Source organism: Sarcophilus harrisii, chromosome 3 (genome assembly GCF_902635505.1).
Source record: "Sarcophilus harrisii chromosome 3, mSarHar1.11, whole genome shotgun sequence".
NCBI classification, from domain to species: domain Eukaryota; kingdom Metazoa; phylum Chordata; class Mammalia; order Dasyuromorphia; family Dasyuridae; genus Sarcophilus; species Sarcophilus harrisii.
Window position 1 is genome coordinate 604,775,951 of NC_045428.1, and position 17,993 is coordinate 604,793,943.

Consider the following 17,993-nt stretch of genomic DNA (forward strand, 5'->3'; position numbering starts at 1 on the left):
TGCTATTCTTGTGGAGAAGAAGGCAGAGTGTGGATTAGGCAATAATCTAATCAGATGCATTCAAACTCTGTTGGGTGGTTGGACTTGAGTAGCTAATGCTTAGCAGGAAGTTCACAATGCAGTGCTTTGGGAACCTGTGCTTGGCATTTTAGTATTTTTATCAATATTTTAGGATGCATACATACAGGATGTGCTCCCCAATTTTGCAGGTGACAAGCAGAGGACGGCTGACGTACCCAGCGACAATTAGGAGCCAAAAGGATCTTTGACAAGATATAGCACGAGGTCAAATCTTTTAAGATGAAATTCAATAGGATTTCATGTAAAATTTGGTACCCGGGGACTAAATCAACATCACAAACCCACAATAGGGAGCCATGGAAAGATGACTGGAGTTCCAAAGAGGATTTGGGAGGTTTGTTGAGTGTCCTGAAAATTCAACCTGAGTTTGCAGGAAGCTGCAGCCAAGGAGACTCAGCAATCTAAAGCTTTGTCTGTGGGGATGACTCCCCTCTGCTTTTTGACCCAGTAACCCGGCATCCCTGCTCCTCCTCTCTTTTCTCTTGCTCTCCGTGTCTATCTCTCCACTGCTGGGATTTCTGGCTCCCCTCCGGTCTCACCTAACAGCCCAACTGCTCCTGGAAGCTTCCCGGAAGCCCCTCTTACTGCTCTGCCTTCCCTCCGAGTTTCTCTCCAATTTATCCCTTCTCTTTCTCATCTTTGTATATCTTTGTGCATGTTTCCTCCTCCATGGGACTGTGAACTTCCGGAGGTGGGGACAGTTTTTATGCCTTTCTGGCACTTGACGCGTAGTGATCATGATTGTTGATGTGGATGAAGAAAGGAGCACCATTCAGAGCCTTTTTTTGGAGTGGTATATTCTGTGCTGGGCACTAGAGTAGGAGAGTATCCTTGCTGAACGCCACAGAGAGCAACCATGGTGGCTTAGGGCTCACGGTCCGGCCCCTCGGGAGGACACTGAGGGGCTGGTGATGTTCAGCCCAGGGAAGAGGAGACTCCTTCGTGATTGTCTCCAGGAGTCTGAGGGACCATCTCACGAAGGAGGGGTCAGGCTGTTCTTTTGGGGTCCAGGATCAGACCAGGAGCCATGGGAGAAGCTGCAGACATAGGCTCAATGTCCCAAACGACTTACTCAGAGTTGGAGGTTTCTTGGAATAAAACGAGTTGCCTCCAGAGGTTCCTTGGAAGCCTTTAAGGGGAGGGTGGAGGACCTCACTTGTTGGGTGTGCTGTAGTGGGGCTTGGACAGGACCCAAGGGCTGCTAGGGGCCAGAGCTAGGTAACAGGAAGGTGCAGGGGACGGCGAATGAGGGACGCAATGTGGAAGCTGGTGCTGAGTATGAGGCGTGAGCTCACCTGCAGGAAGTGGAAATGGAGAGTTCAGAGGATTATTGGTTCTCCAACATCCCTCTTCTTAGTGGGCCCGGGAGCCCAGAGCCCTGGAAGATGGACTGACCATCTCAGAGCTCGAGGAGGAGGATCAATAGGCTGCCTTTTGCTCCCACATGAGTTTGCATTGAAGATCTGCAATGAAACCCTGAGGTCGGGGACCTTTGGAGGCTGCTTTCTGGCTTTTCCCATAGTCCAGGGCAGTCTCCCCCTTGTTGTGAGGAAATAAACAAAGAGCCATGATTGGCAGCATGTGGACTTGGAGTCCCAAGATCCTTAGAGTTTGTCTAGGAGCCCTATCATTTTATCACTGAGGTGACTAAAACCTAGTTGAGTGATTTACTTAGAGTCACATAGGTGACAAGAGTTAGTGTTTAGTAATTAATGACAGAGGGGCAGCTTGGTGTAGTGGATAGAGCACCAGCCCTGAAGTTAGGAGGACCTGAGTTCCAATCTTGGAAGAAGATATTCCAGAAGGCAAAAAATATAGGTTTACTATCAAGAAGAATGGATCCAGCAAAGCCAGACATATATGGCTACAGAGGGGAGGAGGGACCTTTCATAGAATAGACTTCCCAGCCTTTCTGATGCAAATCCATAGTTACATAAACCTTTGGAGCAGAAACACAGGAGTGAAGAGGAACGTACAAAGGTAACCGTGAAAGAACAAAGAAAAGGCCTAAGGAAGGATGGACTGTCGCTTGTGCCCCAACAGGACCAACCCGTCATCTTCACGGGTCTGGGATCTCGGCTCTTTCCCACACCCACCTGGGATCTTGGGCTCCCTCCCTCTCAGGCAGGGTCCTCGGGGCTGTCCCCTCTCAGCAGGAGGTGACCTCGGGTCTGATTGACCTCACCAGGCTTCAGAACCCCACCATCCGGGCGCTCCCAGTCCCACACGGGTCTTGTCCATCCCGATGCTGACGACAGTTTGCCGTCAAATGTGGACGTGAGCCTGGCGTTCTCGGCCTGATGGGCTGCGGGGAAAGGCTGTGGAAGCTCTGGCCGTTCAGCCTCAGGGCCCCTTGGGGACTGCTCAGCTATGGTGCTCTGGGATGAAAGCATCGCAGTGAAGAACCAAGGGGAGAGAAGGACCTTGGGAGCTTCCCCTGGGGAAGAGAGTCCTCAGGGATGCTAGGGGGGAAGTGTTCTTAAGCCTTGATTGGGTCCCTCCATTGCACTTCATCTGAAAAAGATCTGGGGATCTTGGCGGGCTAAATGTCACCATGCATCAACAGGGTCATATGACCATTAAAAGGTTACCACGGAAGCACTTCACAGCAGTGCCTGGGGCCAGGACCTCTGCCCGCAGCCGCAGTGTGAGTATTAGCTGGACGGTGTCCAGAGGGTGATCAGGTGGCCTTGGATTCTTGCCAAAAGAAAAAGACCATCAGAAACCGGCACTCCAGATTGTGCAACATCTAACAAATAAAACATGCTTATGTCAACCAAATTAAGTTAAATATAGTTTTATTTTATATTTGTATTTATATTTAATTTTTTCAACAATTTTTAAAAGTTATAAAATTTGCAAATCAGACACAAAACACCCCAAAAGTAGTGCAAAGGGAGAAACTTCATCAGAAAGAACAAACAAAGGACTAAATAAGGATAAACTGCTTACATACAACACGCGGAGACGATATCTGTGTATCTCCCCCAATCCCTGTCATCATCATGGTCACAGTCTATGACCTGGAACAGAATTGAAAACAAAACCTCAAGCAAGTGGAATTAAGGATTTCTAGTGGTTAGAGCCCCAGGCTGAGTCAAGAAGACCCAAGTTCAAATCTAGGTGCAGATACCAGCTATGTAACTCTAGGAAAGTCATTTCACCAGTTTGCCTGAATCCACGGTGGAAGGAAAGGGTAAAGCACTCCGGTCCCTTTGGCAAGAAAATCCCAAATGGCCAAACAAATCAAGCTCCCGGCTCTACCATCCTCTAAGAAGAACAACTTCCAACGTTTCACAGAAATCTTGGGGTCCCTCGGCCCAGGAAGAGCCGCTGGACCGTAGGGCCACGGCTCGGAGCTTGTTCCTGCCCGTCTCAGGGCCTCGCCTATAGACATGGAGGTCAGCCTGACCCGAGAAGCTTGGGTTGCCTTGGTGCCTGCAAGGGTCTTCAAGAAGAAGCCGCAGAATCGTGTGTGGGGAATGTTCTGGGGGGGCTGGGCGCGATGACTGCCTTTGGACGTCCCAGTCTCAGAATCTCACGTCCCATCCCACGTCGCTTCTGTTCTGGGACATGGTCCCTGCTCTAAGGAAACAGGAAGGCCTGATCGGGGGTCATCTTCCTCTCCACCTGTCTCCTTTGGTGCCGCCATCATGCACTGCCCCGGGCTCCAGTTTAAATACTGGGGCACAGACGTCTGGGCTCCTGGGGGCTTTCTTTTAGTTGTTACTGGCGGCTCCCAAGAGTCTTTTCATTTAAACTCAGCCGAGAGTCTCTGGGAGCCACAGTCTGCAGAGCGAGGTGAAGGGATGAAGCAGGAGATGTGACTCCTCCCCATGGCGAGGGGGCAGCGGCGGGGGGTCAGTGTGGAGCAGGGGGGACCAGGAGGCAGGAGCACAGAACATAAAGCCGTGGCTCTGGGGGCTCCGAGGTTGAGGGAGAGCTCCCAGGCAGACCCCGCAGACGTAGATGGGCCGCCCAGGGCCCCGGGGGGAGGTCTGGCAGGGGGGCGATCCCAGAACCCCAAGCATGGTCCCCCGGGTCCCCGCCTGCCTCCGGCTGCCGCCTCCTCGGCAGGTCTCATGGGCTCTGACTGGACTTTTCACATTATCTAAGACTGAAAAACAAGCTTTCTGGGAGAACTTCTGGCTCTGGTGAGATCAGCCCGAGAGGGGGTCCCTCGTGGAATGACATTCAGGCCGGCTTCATAATCACTTTTGGAGGAAACAAGCAGGGAGCTGATAAATCTGAAAGGAAGAAAAGGCCATTAATTCCTAGAGGTTACTTCTTGCTGGGTCTCGGCCCTTTGGTTGCAGGGCTTGCTCGGATGGGAGGGCAGCCATCCCCTTTGGGATCTGAGGGACAGCTTCGGTGCTGGGATCTTGGGATTCCTTGGGATCTTAGAGATCCCCCCCCCAGGAATCCTCTGCAGAACAGAGCCATGGACTTTCAGAGAGGCCGGCCGGCTCCCCCTCCCCTGCAATCCTCCTCTAGAACTGGGTCCTGGGACCCCAAGCGCTCAGTCGACCGGGGAGCCAGCCCGCAGCCAGCTGAGCCTGTCGGAATCTTTCCGGGTCCCTGTTCTGACACGCTTTGCAGAACCGCAACATCTCTGGCTGTGTCCCAGCTATATCCAGGGGTCCTGGACGGGACTGACCCAAGCCCTGCCCGAGGCAGGTGTCCCCCATGAGAGCCGAGGGGTGTCCGGGCCCCTTCCCTGTCTTCACAACACCAGACAAAACCAGACAGCCCCGAGCGGCCGCCTCCATCCCCGAACTTCCCGCACCTTCCCTGGTTCTATGACTGCTCCCCCCACCCCCTGTGCCGGGGCACCAAGCCCCAGGGTCACCTGCCGAACACACATCCACTGCGGGCCAGCTGTGGCCCCTGCTCCCGGAAAGTCTCCCTGCAATGGGCTTTCCCAGATCCCAGGCTCCTGCACAGCTCTTTGACATCAGCCCCCTGCCCTCCTCTCAGATGCCTGACTCAGCTACTATCTCCTTTCCCAGTGGTTCCGGCCCAGATCCTTCCAGAACCTCCGCGGCCTCTGGCTGCTCGGCGGAGTATGGGTGGGCAGGGGTCGCACAGGGACCCTGTGGGGGAGGGGGCTCTTTCTGCCCAGCATCTCCTGCTTCTCTGACCAGGTCACAGACGTGCCCCTGAGTCCCAGCTGTTGGGGACCCAGGACCGGCGAGCCCCCCACCCCGTCGCTCCCGCTCTAGAGCCCGGCACTCGGCCACGCTGTTCTCCCTGTTCCTCACACCGTGACCGGCGGCGTCCCCTGGGCCGAGGATTCGTTTCTTATGTTCTCTGGGGGGAGCGACGGCCCCACCTGTGTTTACTGTGTACTTGGTCCCGACCGAACGGGAGCTCCCTGGGGCAGGGACGACTCCTTTTTTGTGTCCCCGACCCCAGCCCGGCCTAACCGCAGAAAGTCTCGTCTGACCGCGTGGAGCCGGAGCTATGGCACCAGCACCGCGGGCCCCTGGGCTGACTGGGCCTGGCCCAGGCTCCAGGCTGGAACTGGCGCCTCCGAGCTGGGAGGGCACCGGGACCCCCAGTCCTGGCCCTGCCGAGCTGGCTGGTCCCTCCAGGTCAAGGGTGGCCTCCCGCGGGCTGAGCGCGGGCCGGCCGGACGTTTGCTCCGGGGCCAGCACGTTCCCGGGCACCGCGCCGGGCGCCTTACCTGTGGGTCGGCTAGAAGGAGATGGGGCTGTAGGGCATGAGGTGGTACTGTTCCAGGGCCGGCGCCAAGACCGTCTGTAGCATGCGGTAGTCGGGCTTCTCCTCGTACTGCAGCGCCATCACCGCCTTCAGGAAGGCCTTCAGCGCTTCTGAAACACAGCAGCCCCCGAAGCCCGCCCGCAAGCCGGGGTCAGGCCCGAGACCTCCCGTCCTCTCTGACCTTGAACCCCACAGTCGGGTGCCCAAGGACATCTGGTCCCACAGCCCAGGCGGGGGTGGCTGAGGGCGGGGACCTCTCTGAGGAGCTGGGCTCCCCAACACCTTCCCAACCCACCTGAGGGCTTCCTTTGGCCACAAGACCGCCTCACGAGCTCCGCCACGTTGTACAGGAACCTGCCGGAGCAGAAAGACAAGGTCTGTCCACAGCAGAAACAAAAGCTCGGTCAGCTCTCGCACCGCTGACGCCCGGTGTCCGGGCCCGCCCATCCCCCAGCTCCCCGCGTCCGCCATTTCTGCAAGACGCGCCTCCCACGGGCGGAAGGGCACGCGCTTGTAAACTCAGGGCGAGGACAAAGGAGCTGCCCCGGCCGAGGGGGGGCCCAGGCCGGGAGGGACCGAGCCACCGCAGGAGTCCAAGGGCATAAACAAGTGCAACATTCGGGCGCACCAAGTGAACAACGCTGGATAAACAAGATGCCGAGGGCCCTGTGGGCAAGCCCTGACCAGGGAAAGCGCCCCCAAAGTCCCCCGGAAAACCAGCGCCTCCTGGTGGGAGAGCCCACCCAATGCCCCCCTCCCTCACAAACGTCCCCGGCTCGAAGGGCTTCTGTTTCCTTGCTGAGCAACGACCCCGTGGCTTCGCTCTCCAGCGGTCCTAAAACTACCTAAGTGGCGACTGAATCTCACAAACGGGCAGGACCCCCCGACCCGGCCCATCCGAAGTCATCCCCAGCCCCTCCCGGCCCCGTCCGGGGCTGCCCTGGCTTTGCGCGCTCTGGGCCGCCCAAGGTTGGATGGTTTTAGGTTCTTTGCCTTTGTTTCCGGGCCCACCCAGTGCCCGCCCGCCCGCCGCGGGCCCATCCCCCTGGGCTCACCTCTCCTTCTGCCCCATGACCGCCTGAGCGTCGGGAAGCTGCCCGGTCCACGGCAGGGCCCCATAGAGCCACTTCAGAAGGCAATAGCCGAGGGCCTGCAGGTCACTGCGGCGGGAGGGGTCTGGGGAGAGCCGACACAGCCCATCTTGGCTCAGTGCGGTGGCCGGAAGAGCCGCAGAGGCCTAGGAGGACGAGCCTGGCCCTGCTCTACAGGGGAGGAGCCTGGGCAGCAGAGCAGGGAGGCCGGCACGGCCCCGGTGTGGCCGCTTCGTGTGGGGGGATGCTCTCCAGCCCCCTCGGGCGGCGGCTCACACTGGGAGCGCGGCTCCTGTGGCCTCCTCCCCATCCAAGCCCGAGGCCTCCGACAATGCAGAGGCACCAGAAGGGTCCTGTCAGGACCCCGTCTCAGCAGGCCCAGGGAGGAAGGGGCCCTGAGCCTGTACCTCCCTCCTGGGGCACGGCGGCCGACCCGGGTCTGCCCCCGGGGCTGGGCGTGGCGAGGTGGCCCGGCAGGGGTTCCCCCCCTTACCTGTGCCCCTGTGCAGATCCAGGCTGATGAATTCGAGCGTCCCCTGGTGAGGGTCTCTTTTCTTCTCCACGCACGGCACGTGCTTCCCCCCAGGGCAGTAGCGGAACACAAAGCTGTAGCCAGCCAGGGTGACCTGGAGAGAAGGGACAGAGGCCACAGGCACTCGGGGCCCATCCGGTGGAGTCAGGGATGCCCAACCCCTCCCTCTGCCCTCGGGGCGTCTTCTCCAACCCTGCCCGGGGCCCTGGAGAGAGCAGAACAAGGACACAGGGCCCTCGGTGTAAGAGCTGCTCCTTCGGTTCCTTTGCTGAAGCCCCCGCTCTGGGCCCCGTCCCCGTCTCCTGGGGCCCGTCCCCAGCTGTGCCCCCGCCACGAGGCAGGTCCGAGAGCCCGGGAGAGATTCTGCCCGCCGCCGAGCCCTGGTGCTCAGTTCCCAAAGGAGCCCAGAGAAGGTGTAAAGCCACAGCCGGACCACGGCCCCTGGACACGGTCTGAGAAACGAGGCTGCAGGAGGCTGTGTCCCACTGCACCGAGGAGAGCAGACTCCTCACCGGGGAGTGCCAGGCCCGGGGCCACGAGGCAGACTGGTTCCAGGTGCCCATCGGCAAAGCTTCGAGGAAAAGCCCCGGAGGGTGCCGAGATCCGCCACAAGTGCCCAAGTCCCAAGGGGCCGCAGAGGAGGCGAACGAGGAGACGAGCACGCAGGCCGGGGACGCCGGCAGGGAGGCGCCCCGGAGGGCGTCACGGACTCCGCACGGACAGAAAAGCAGAGCGAGCCAAAAAGTGACTCCAGGGGACGAGGAACACACAGACCAAACGGAAAGGAGAAAACCGGGGAAGGAAACAGACAGCATTTCATAGCGAATCAAGCCAGAAAACCGCTGGGGGCACAGCGGGCAGAGCTCCGGCCCCAAAGTCAGGAGGACCGGGGCAAGTCCCTGGCCCCCAACTGCCTCAGGAAAACCCTCCGGCCAAGAAGAGGGGACTGCAGAGCCGCTGGACGCAGGGTCTGAATCCCCTGTGAGCATTTATTAAGCACCTGCTGAGGTCCGGCTCCGTGCTAAGGGCCCAGGAGGCCCCGAGGAGAGGAGTCCAATAGAAAAGACGAAGCACGAAGAAGAGGGACTCAAGAGGGGGAGAAATGAGACTGAGACTTCGGCAGGGACTACAAGGGAGCCAGGGAGTCAGTGGTCAGCGCCGAGCAGGGAGAGCAGAGAGCCACGAGCCCCTCCCCCAGGAGCCTCTCCCCACAAAGGCGTCTGCCCGCTTGCGGTGGGTCACTCATTTATCAGTCGGGCTGCTCTCCCCGAGATCCTGGGGCTTTTCTTGGCCATTCCCCTCTCCGGCTCATTTTACAGATAAGGAAACTGAGGCAAGCGGGCCAAGTGACCTGCCTGGGGTCCAGGGCCAGGCAGTGGCTAAGGCCGCGCTCGCGCTTGTGAAGATGAGCGGTTCCAAGCCTGGTGCTCTAACCATCGGGCCCCCGGGCTGCTCCCGGCCAACCCTCACAAAAGGCTTGTGCCTTCCCGGACGTTGGCGGGCGCCGGCACACGGCAGGTGCCACATGATTGCCTGTGGACTGCTGGGTGCCTGAACCCCAACTTTTGGCTCTGGCCCGGCCCCACCGCCGAGCCAAGTCTAGAAGGGGGAAGACGCACATTCGGACCCCGTGTTTGGGCAGCCGTGGCCCCGGGACATGTACGGCTGGGGCAGCTGAAGAGTTCGGGGGTCGCCATTGGCCCCAGGGCCGGGCGCTTCCTAAGTGCTGAACGGCCAACGGATCTCAGCATGAGCAAGAGAACCCAACTGCTCGGAATCAGGAGCCTAACCGCCGGCACGCCTGGGGCACGGGGCACTGCCTTTCAGCAAGGGCACCCGAGGGCCACAGACGAGGGGGTCTGGGCGGGCGCCCTCGGGTCCGGACCCCACCGGCCTTCCAGGGGAGGACCGGGAGGGAAGCTCCTCGTCCAGGACCACTCGGCTCCCAAGTCTCAGAAGGAAGATGTGAAAGCAGGTCCCTGGGGAACGACCCAAGGCCCTGGGAGACCAGGCTGGCTGCCAGCCCGAGAAGGGTCTCCAAGGACTGCCAGGGCTCTCCCGTTACACAGGCTGGTGCCTCCGCCCCCTGCGCCCAGAGGTCGGCCGGGCCGGGGCCGCTACACCCAGGAAAGCCCAAGTTCAGCTCCAACCTTGGCCCCTTGGGGGCTGGTGACCCCAGGCAAGTCACTGACCCCCATTTCCCTCAATTTCCTCATCTGAAAAATAATCAGATGAAGAATATACAGACCACGTCTCTTTGTCCAGAAAAACCCCAAAGGGGGTCACAGAGTCAGACGGGCCTGAGACCCCCAGCCCAGACTGGGAGCCATGGGGGAGGCGGAAGAAGGGAGGACCAAAGGAGCCAGGCCAAAAAGGAGGCCGGCCACGTCCTCAGGAGTTAATGCTTGCCGGCCCGGGGCGAGCGAGCGGCTCCGGGTCCCCATGACCCGCAGACGGACTCCCGGGCTGGGCCGGACCCACCTGGCCAGGCGTGTCCGGATTCACAAAGATATTCTCTGCCGAGATGTTTCCGTGAACATACTCGTTCTCATGGATGAATTCCAGGGCATCCACCTGGGGGAAGAGAAGCAGGAGCCTGCTCACTCTGGCCGCCGCGGGGCCGGTCCTTCCTCCTGTCGTCGCCCCGGCGGGACCCGCTCGGACCCCTCGCCTCGGCCGGTCGCCCCAAGGAACCCCGGGCCATCGGTCTGGGCACGCCGGCCCCTCCCCCAAACCTCGGGAACCTCCTGGCCGGGGGCGGCCTCCAAGCTCGGTGCCCGTTGGGCCCGCGAGGCCCTTCTCTGCGGATGGCCCTCGCCTTTCCGGCCGAACCCCTCACGTGCGGGCGGTGGCCCCGCCCCAGCGCCTCCTATCTCCGGGCTACCTTAGAGAGGAGCGAGCTCCTCGCCACCGAGGTCTCCGGGGCCTACATGACCCCCGGGGTCCCTTCCAACCCCGAGATTCTGGCATTCTTGGCTGAGGGAGCCATTCTGGGTCACAGAAAGGACCCCCCATTAGAAGGTCAGACAAGGGGCCCCCAAGACCATGGAATCCTGGAAGGGACCTTGGCGTCCCCTCCTCCGACCGCCCGGAGGCCCCCGGGACCCCCCCAAGGGAGGAAAGAGCGCGTGAGACTCAGGGCCCACTTGAGAGCTCCCCAAACGCACCAGTCTGAACAAGAGATGGAACACGGTCAGCTCTGCCAGCATGTTCCTGGGGCGCTCGTCCAGAACCGACTGAAGGCTTCTCCCCAGGCCAGGGAACACCATGAACCTGAGGGGCAGAGGGCGGTCCGGGGTTGGGACCTCCCAGCAGAGCCACAGGCCTCGGGCCACGCAGGGTCTCCGGCCAGCCCGCCAGGGCCACACGCAGGGGGGACCCGGAGCCGTCTCTGAGGCCGGTGCCCCCTTCCCAGAGCCCCCCACTCACCTGTAGGTGTCCTGGTGCAGGCCAAAGGTGATGCAAGCCGGGATGGCCAAGAAGGGGAGGGAGCGGGCCTTCTTCCATCTGTCCACTGTGGGAGAGAAAGAGGGTGGGAGGTGGGCGGCAGCCGCTTGGGCCCCCCTCACAGCCCTGGGGGGTGGGACCGAGCCTGGCAGAGCAGCCCAGGGGAGCCCCGGGGCCGGTTGTGAGCCTCAGTCTTCTCCTTTGCAAAATGGGAACAACAGAAGCCCCGCCGCCCGCCCGGCCAGCTGGGGGCCAAAGGCAAGAGCCCGGCCCGCGGACAGACCGGCCCCAAACCCTCGCCAAGGGGCTTCGGGGAAGCGGAGTCGCCCCCTCTGGTGAGGGGCTTCCCGGCTGCAGCCGGACTGATGACCGGACCCCTTCCAGGTCCGGCCCGCGGACAGAAGGCCTCGGGCCTGGGCGGCTCTGGGCCAGGAGAGGCCCTGTCTGTGGCTAGATCTCCTTTCTCTGACTCCGTGTCCTCAGTCGTGTCATTTCTTCCTCACAATAAAGCGCTGGATTGTCACTGTCTGCCTGGGAGTGTGGGAGGCCGGCCTCCAGGGCCGGGCCCCTCTGGGGCCTTGGGGAGCCCCGGCACCTGCCGAGGGAGAGGTGGGAGCCCATGGGGCCGCGGGGAGGGGGGGGCAGGTCTGTGGGGCGGGCTCCCTTCTCGGGCCCCCACAGAACGAGCTCTCCCTGAGCTGCCACGGAGAAGCTTCCGCAAGCAAGCAAACATTAGCTCAGCGTGAGCTCCCGGGGGGCGGGGACGGGCGAGGAACCCCCTCTTCTCCCTCCAGGGCACCTTCTTTCCCTTTGGCCGCCCTCTGGAAGAAGTTCTGCTCATGGAAGAGGCGTCCGTTTTTCAAGTCCTGGAGTGAGGGGGGGGAGGAGGAGGGAGGGAGAGAGGGGGAGAGGCAGAAGATGGAGCTCGCCAGCCGGAGGAGCCCGGGCACCCTGCCTGGCCTGGAGAAGAGAAGGCTCGGGCACCGGGGGGCTCTCATCAAGAACCCCAAAATGGGCACCGAAGGAATAGGACCTGTGGGGCTCTCCCCCCCCAGCAGGGCAAAAGGTCCCAGGGCCCCGGGCCTGCCAGGGGTGGGGTCCCGGCTCTGCCTAAGTCCCAGGCCTTTGGGCCTTGGGACATCTCAAGCCCGGGGACATCTTGGGCCCATCCGGGGCCCACAGCCCCTAGTTTGAGAGAAAATCGCCGATTTGGGAGCACAGAGTCGGAGGCCGGGAAGGCTGGGGAGGGAGGGAGAGGCCGGTTTCAGAGGCTAGCCCGCCTCGGCCTTCCCCAGGAAGTCCCTCCCAGTGGTGGGTTCCAGGGGCCCCGCTCTCCCCACCCCCACACTGAGGCCCTGACCCTCCCTAACGCCCCAGGGCTGGCCCCGGACAAACAGCTGTGGGCCCCCCCCCAGGCTGGGAGTCTGGGGCTGTGAGGCCCCCCCACCACCTTAAGGCAGGGCCCTCGGCCCTGGTCCCTCCCACCTCCAGCCCCTCCCCTCAGGGACCTAACCCCCCAAACCCTGGGGACACTCCCCTCACCTCACCCCCTTTGGGAACAAAAATTTCCAAAACCACAAAGGGGGAAACCCCTAACCCCTGGGGACAAACACATTCTTTTAAACATACAAACAGGGCCTTCCCTTTCCCTAGGGAAACCCCCCAAACCCCTTCTCTCTCCCCCAACCGGAAAGTGGTCACTCCCAGGGTCACCCCCCCCTGCCCTCCCCTCCCCTCCATCCTCCCTCTCTTTGTCCCCCTCCTCCCCATTTTCCCCCCTTTTCCCCCCCTTCCTCCCCTTTCTTTTCCCCAAACCCCCCACCCCACCCCAAAATACTCCCTCCTCTTAAAAACTTTAAACCCTGCTTACCTTTCCCCCCCCCCCTCCTCCTTACCCGCCCCCAGTCTTTTTTGTCTTCAAAATCCTCCCCTCCCCCTCCCGGGATCCCAACCACATCCCCCTGGTAAACTTCCCAACCCCCCCCTCCCCTAGGATCCTCCCCCCCCCTTTCCCCTCCCTTTCCCCCACACCCCCAACCATCCCCGGGAGCGGAGGACAAAACTGCGGAGCTCAGAAAGGGCAGTTCCAACCAAATTCATCCAATCCAAAAAATTCCCCCCTCCCCCCATGCCCCAGGGCTCCGTGGGGCGGGGAGGGGATGGGGGCCCCGCCGGGGATCCAGCAGGCCAGAAGGGTCACTCCCAGAGGAAGGCACGGAGGCGGGGTCCCTTGTGGCCGGCCCGGGGACCTCGGAGGGTGGGCGCTTCCCGCTTCTGGCTCCTTCCCCTGGGAGAGCGAGGGCAGAGGCTGGGGGGCCGGGGGGCCGGGGCCCTTCCCTCCTGCAGCCCGCGTGGCTGCAGCTGGGCTGGCTCTCACCTTTGGCCTTTCCCAGCGGGCTGGGGGTGGCAGTGACCCCCTGGGGTCTGGGGGGGGGGTGGGAGGCGAGGTGCAGGGTGAGGTCCCCTTCACTCTCTTCCTCTGGACCCCTTGGCCTTGGGCCTCTCTCTTCCTGGAGGCTGGAACAGCGAACAGAGGGCGAGTGTAAGTGCGCCCCTGGCCCGGGGCCCTGGCTACAGCCCCTAACCACGCTGTCCTGCCCCAGGCCCCGAGCGGCCCCTGGAGCCTTCTCCAAGCCCGGCCCTTCCCACAGGAACCCTGCTGCGTCCCTGGGGGGGGGGGCAGCTGCCCGCCCACCGTGCCCTCACCTCCCTCCCCCCCCCCCCGGTACCTTCTCTGGCGGCCCCGAGCGCCTGGGGAGAGCCTCGGCTCCCCGCGTCATCCTTGTGTGGCAGGGGGTCCCCGCAGTAGGGACAGAAGGTGAAGGTGGGCTTCACCTCCTCCCCACACTCCGGGCAGAAGCAAATGGGCCTGTGGGGGAGCGGGTGCGTCAGTCAGCGGCGGGGGGAGGGGGGAGGGCCCCTGAGGCCGGGCCGGCGCACATCCTGCTCCCTCTGGCACCAGTGGGCACGGGCTCTGAGCCTCCTGTCGGTAACAGGCAGAGCTGGCACAGGTGGGCCCCAGAGCCTGGCAGATGCCACGTCGCAGAGCCTGGCCCGTCCCTACCCTCGGGCATCGCCTGCCCACCCGGTGCCCTTTCCTCCCATTCCCGGAGCTTCCTGAAGGCAGGGCAGGGCCTAAACCAGCCTAAACATGGCTGGCCTAGGGAAGGGCTCGGAGGTGGCCTCGGTTATCGGAGCCCTTCCTGGGAACGGCCCGGGGCCGGGGGAGGGCCAGAGCCGAGGCTTCAGAACCCCCCACCCCCACCCCTCCCCACCCCGATACTTGGTGGGCGCCCAGCAGTGCCCCCAGCGCCTCCTGGAACCACCCTGAGGGGAAAGCGTTGGGGAACAGATGGGGCCAGGTGAGACCCCCTGAAGCAAGCAAGAGGCCCCTGTCTGTCCTTCCCCGCCTGGGCCAGCGTTCTTGGACCAGCCTATCCCCCCTCACTCTCAGACAAGGCAGCTGAGGGCCAGAGGGAAGCTGGCTGCCCACACCCAGGAGGGGTAGCGGACCACAGAAGCCCCCCCCCCCAGGTCAGGAAGCCCCCCCAGGCCACGAAGCCCCCAGACCTCCCCAGAGGCACAGCCGAGTACCTGCGCTCAGGGGTGCCCCATGGGCCTTTTGCAAGCCCAGCTGCCATCTTCCTGCTGCATGCAGGGAGAGCCTCCAGCTGGGATGCCCTACGGTCAGGGAGCAGATGGGAGCAGCTGCAGACTTTGGCCAGGAAGTCAATGTTTCCTCCTAATTAGGGCGGGGAAAGGGGAGACGAAGGAGGGAACCCGGGACCTGGGGACCTGGGGCGCGCACCCAGTCCCAGTCCGGCCTCTCCGCTCCCTTGGGGGTCTGGGGCCACTCCCTCCAGAGGGGCCCCGAGAAGGCAGAGCAGGAAGTGATAGAGCCAGGACTCCAGAGGGACCTCCAGGAAGTGCTGCCGAGGGCCCACTGGGCCTGTGCCCTGGAAATGCCCTCCTCCGGGCCCGGGTCTCCCGGCCCCTCCCATTCCTTCCTCCTGCTAACAGCCAGCACAGAGCGACGCCCTTGACCAACATGATCTCACCCGAGCTAGCAGGCTCAGACTCCGTGACACCCTGTGCCAGCTGCCTGGGCCACCCTGACAGAAGGGGCTCGCGATGCCCCACAGCCCCAGGCAAGCTGCCGCAAGCTAACGGGAAGGGTGTGCCGCCAGCAGAGCGGCCCCGATCCCCAGACCCGCTCTGGGAGCCGAGCGGAAGTTGTGCCGTCCTCTCTGAGCTGAGCCCTCAGCAGACTGAGCTGGGGGACCCTCGTTGCCTCAGTTTGCTTGTCTGTAAAATGACTGCAGACCACCCATCTCTTTGCCCAAAACCCCTCAAACTGGACATGACAGAACAACAAGCCTTTCCCATTTCTGCCTTTGTGAGATTTTTATGCCCAAATACATGGTCACCTTTTGTGTAGGCGCCATATACTCCTGAGGAAAAGGCGTATTCCTTTCTGTCCCCATTCAGTTTTCTGCCGAGCTCCATCACACCTAAGTTTTCTAGGATCCTATTCCCGCGCCCCCCAGCTGCTGCTTAGTTTGTGCTTCCACTTCTCTAATTCTGAGAGGGGGAGGTTGAGGTCCTCCCCGAGTAGCCAGGCTGGCTGCTTCTTCCTGTAAGCGGCTTTCCTTGGCCAAGGGTCTGGATGCTCTCGCAGGCAGCGCACACGTTTAGTGTCATTATTTATGATGCCTTTTAACTAGGCGCGCCCCTCTCCTCTTTCCCTCAGATCTTTTTGCTTTTGCTCTACCTGAGATCAAAATGGTGACCTCCGCTTTTTTTGCTTCAGCTCCAGCCTTTTGCCCTCTCTCAGTACCCGTTTCAAATGTGTTCAAGAGGCCTTCCCAGTGAGAGAACCGGGTCTCAGTTTACCTTAATTCAATTCCAACACCTTTGCCCGAGGGAAGCAATGGGAAGCAATGGGAAGCGGGAAAGGAAGACCAGGGAGCCCGGCTTCCCAGCCAGGAGGAGGAACTGTTGGATTCCAGGGGGAAATTTGGAGGAGATGGTCATGGGCCCGAGGGAGCATGGGAGGGACTTGAGGCCCTGAGGAGGTCACTTCAACAGCCTGGGCAGGAGAGACTAAATCAGGGAAGTGGAGAGAAAAGATGCCCAGGGGGACACTGAGGCAGAAGGGACCGCCGGCTCCCAGGCTGTGGATGGGCTAGCGCTAAGTGGTGGGGGTGTCCCAAATAAGGAAGTCTGGCGGGCCCCAGGGAGCCGATAATGCTGCAGGAGGCCTCTCCAGGGCTGCTCAGGGGACTTCCTCTCTCAGACTCCCCCTCCCCCCGGGGCCTTCCTCTCTGAGGCCCCCTCCCCCACAGGGTCCTCTCAGGGGCCTTCCTCTCTGAGGCCCCCTCCCCCACAGGGTCCTCTCAGGGACCTTCCTCTCAGACTCCCCCTCCCCCCGGGACCTTCCTCTCAGACTCCCCCTCCCCCCGGGGCCTTCCTCTCTGAGGCCCCCTCCCCCACAGGGTCCTCTCAGGGACCTTCCTCTCTCAGGCCCCCTCCCCCACAGGGTCCTCTCAGGGACCTTCCTCTCTCAGGCCCCTCCCCCGGGACCTTCCTCTCAGACTCCCCTCCCCAGGGCCTTCCTCTCTCAGGCCCCCTCCCCAGGACCTTCCTCTCAGACTCCCCTCCCCAGGGCCTTCCTCTCTCAGGCCCCCTCCCCCCAGGACCTTCCTCTCAGACTCCCCTCCCCGGACCTTCCTCTCAGACTCCCCTCCCCCAGGGCCTTCCTCTCAGACTCCCCTTCCCCGGCCTTCCTCTCTGGGGCGGGGGCCTCTCCAGGACCCGGTGCGGCTCCCTTTAGCGGGCAGGTCCCCGCAGGCAGGGCTGGTTGGCTGACAGAGTAGCTTAGGAGGAGGGGCGCACAATGACCCAGACTGCATTTGCTCCACGTTTATTAAACGCCTACTGGCAGCGTGAAGGAGACCCTCAAAGCCCCGCCCCATTTCTCGCTTTCCAGACCCAGACCCGCCAGGAGGGGGCGAAGAGCGCCTCTGCTCCCCACTCCTCGGCAGATCCGAGGAACGGGGGTGTCGGCGTACGTGGACTCCCTCCCTCCCAGCAGCCCCACAGAGAGGGCTCAGGGTCCCCAACGGTAAAAGGGCCTCCCCGATAAAAGGGGCGGGTTTGAGTGCGGAAGGTGGTGACGTCACGGAGGAGGCGGGGAGGTTGCCATGGTGACCCCGGGCAGGCCGGCAGTGACGCCACGGGGCGGGCTCGGCGGTTCCCAGGGAGCACTCGCGACCCTCCTCCCTCCGCCGCCGCTTATTCGCTCACCTTTCTGGAAGAGTCGCCGCTACTTCGGAGGGCGGGGCTGCGCGCGCTACGCCAGCCCCTCCGCGGCACTGCGCACGTGCGGGCGTTCTTCCGGACCTCCGCGTTCGGGAGCCCTCGGCGGGCTCCATTTCCCGCGGGCCCCGGCGGCGCCGGGCTTCCCACGGGCCGGGCTCCGGGCCCGTAGTCGCCTCCCGCGTCCCGCAGAGGCCCCGGTGGCGTAGCTCGGAGAGGCGACGAGGAGAAAGCCCACGGCGGCTCTGAGCATGCGCCGCCTCGAGCGTTCACGTGCGGTCCGCCAATCGGAGGCCGCTGCCCTGTTTTCCTCCCCGCCCCTCTGCACGTGCTCGGTTCCCCCACAACCGGCGGCGTCTTCCGCCCGGCCGCGCGAGAGGCTTCTGGGCAACGTAGTCTCCGAAGGGGGCTCGTGCCCTGGATGGAGGGAAGGGCTGCGGGCGGGCCTCTGCTTCTCCAACTCTGGCAGGACGTCATCTCGGAAGTTCGCCTGCTGCGACCGCGCTCCTTCCCCGCTCCCATTTTACAGATGGGGAAACCGAGGCCCCAGAATGCTCCCTTCCGCCTCCACGCGTGCTCAAACGCGCTCTCAGCGCTCACCTCCGGCCTAGTTCCGCGGCCGACGCCGGGGCTCCCCGCGGCCGGATGCGCTGCAGGGACGCCCCCTCCCCCGCAGCCAGACAGCAGCAAGTCGCATTTAGCTGTGGCCTGAAGGTTTGCAAAGGGCTTCTCGAATGTTCTCGCCAGCACCTGCTCCTGTTGCCCCCCCTTTGCCCACCCCCTCCCCCAGATGGCAAGTA

At 62.5% G+C, this 17,993-nt stretch overlaps 1 protein-coding gene across 1 annotated transcript; it reads right to left on the minus strand.

Annotated features, from left to right (window-relative positions):
* Positions 1-1,255: 1,255 nt before the first annotated feature.
* VRK3 (VRK serine/threonine kinase 3) lies at positions 1,256-17,529 on the minus strand. The gene is made up of 15 exons (XM_031961807.1): positions 17,182-17,529; positions 14,470-14,556; positions 13,605-13,744; positions 13,008-13,392; positions 12,062-12,140; positions 11,675-11,741; positions 10,858-10,942; positions 10,596-10,701; positions 9,910-10,002; positions 7,390-7,522; positions 6,861-6,981; positions 6,101-6,159; positions 5,768-5,915; positions 2,178-4,328; positions 1,256-1,544 (listed from the first exon to the last, which is right to left on the minus strand). Exons 1-13 carry the CDS (start codon positions 17,307-17,309, stop codon positions 5,779-5,781), a joined length of 1,620 nt encoding a protein of 539 aa, XP_031817667.1. The 5' UTR covers positions 17,310-17,529; the 3' UTR covers positions 1,256-1,544; positions 2,178-4,328; positions 5,768-5,778.
* Between the last annotated feature and the right edge of the window lie 464 nt (positions 17,530-17,993).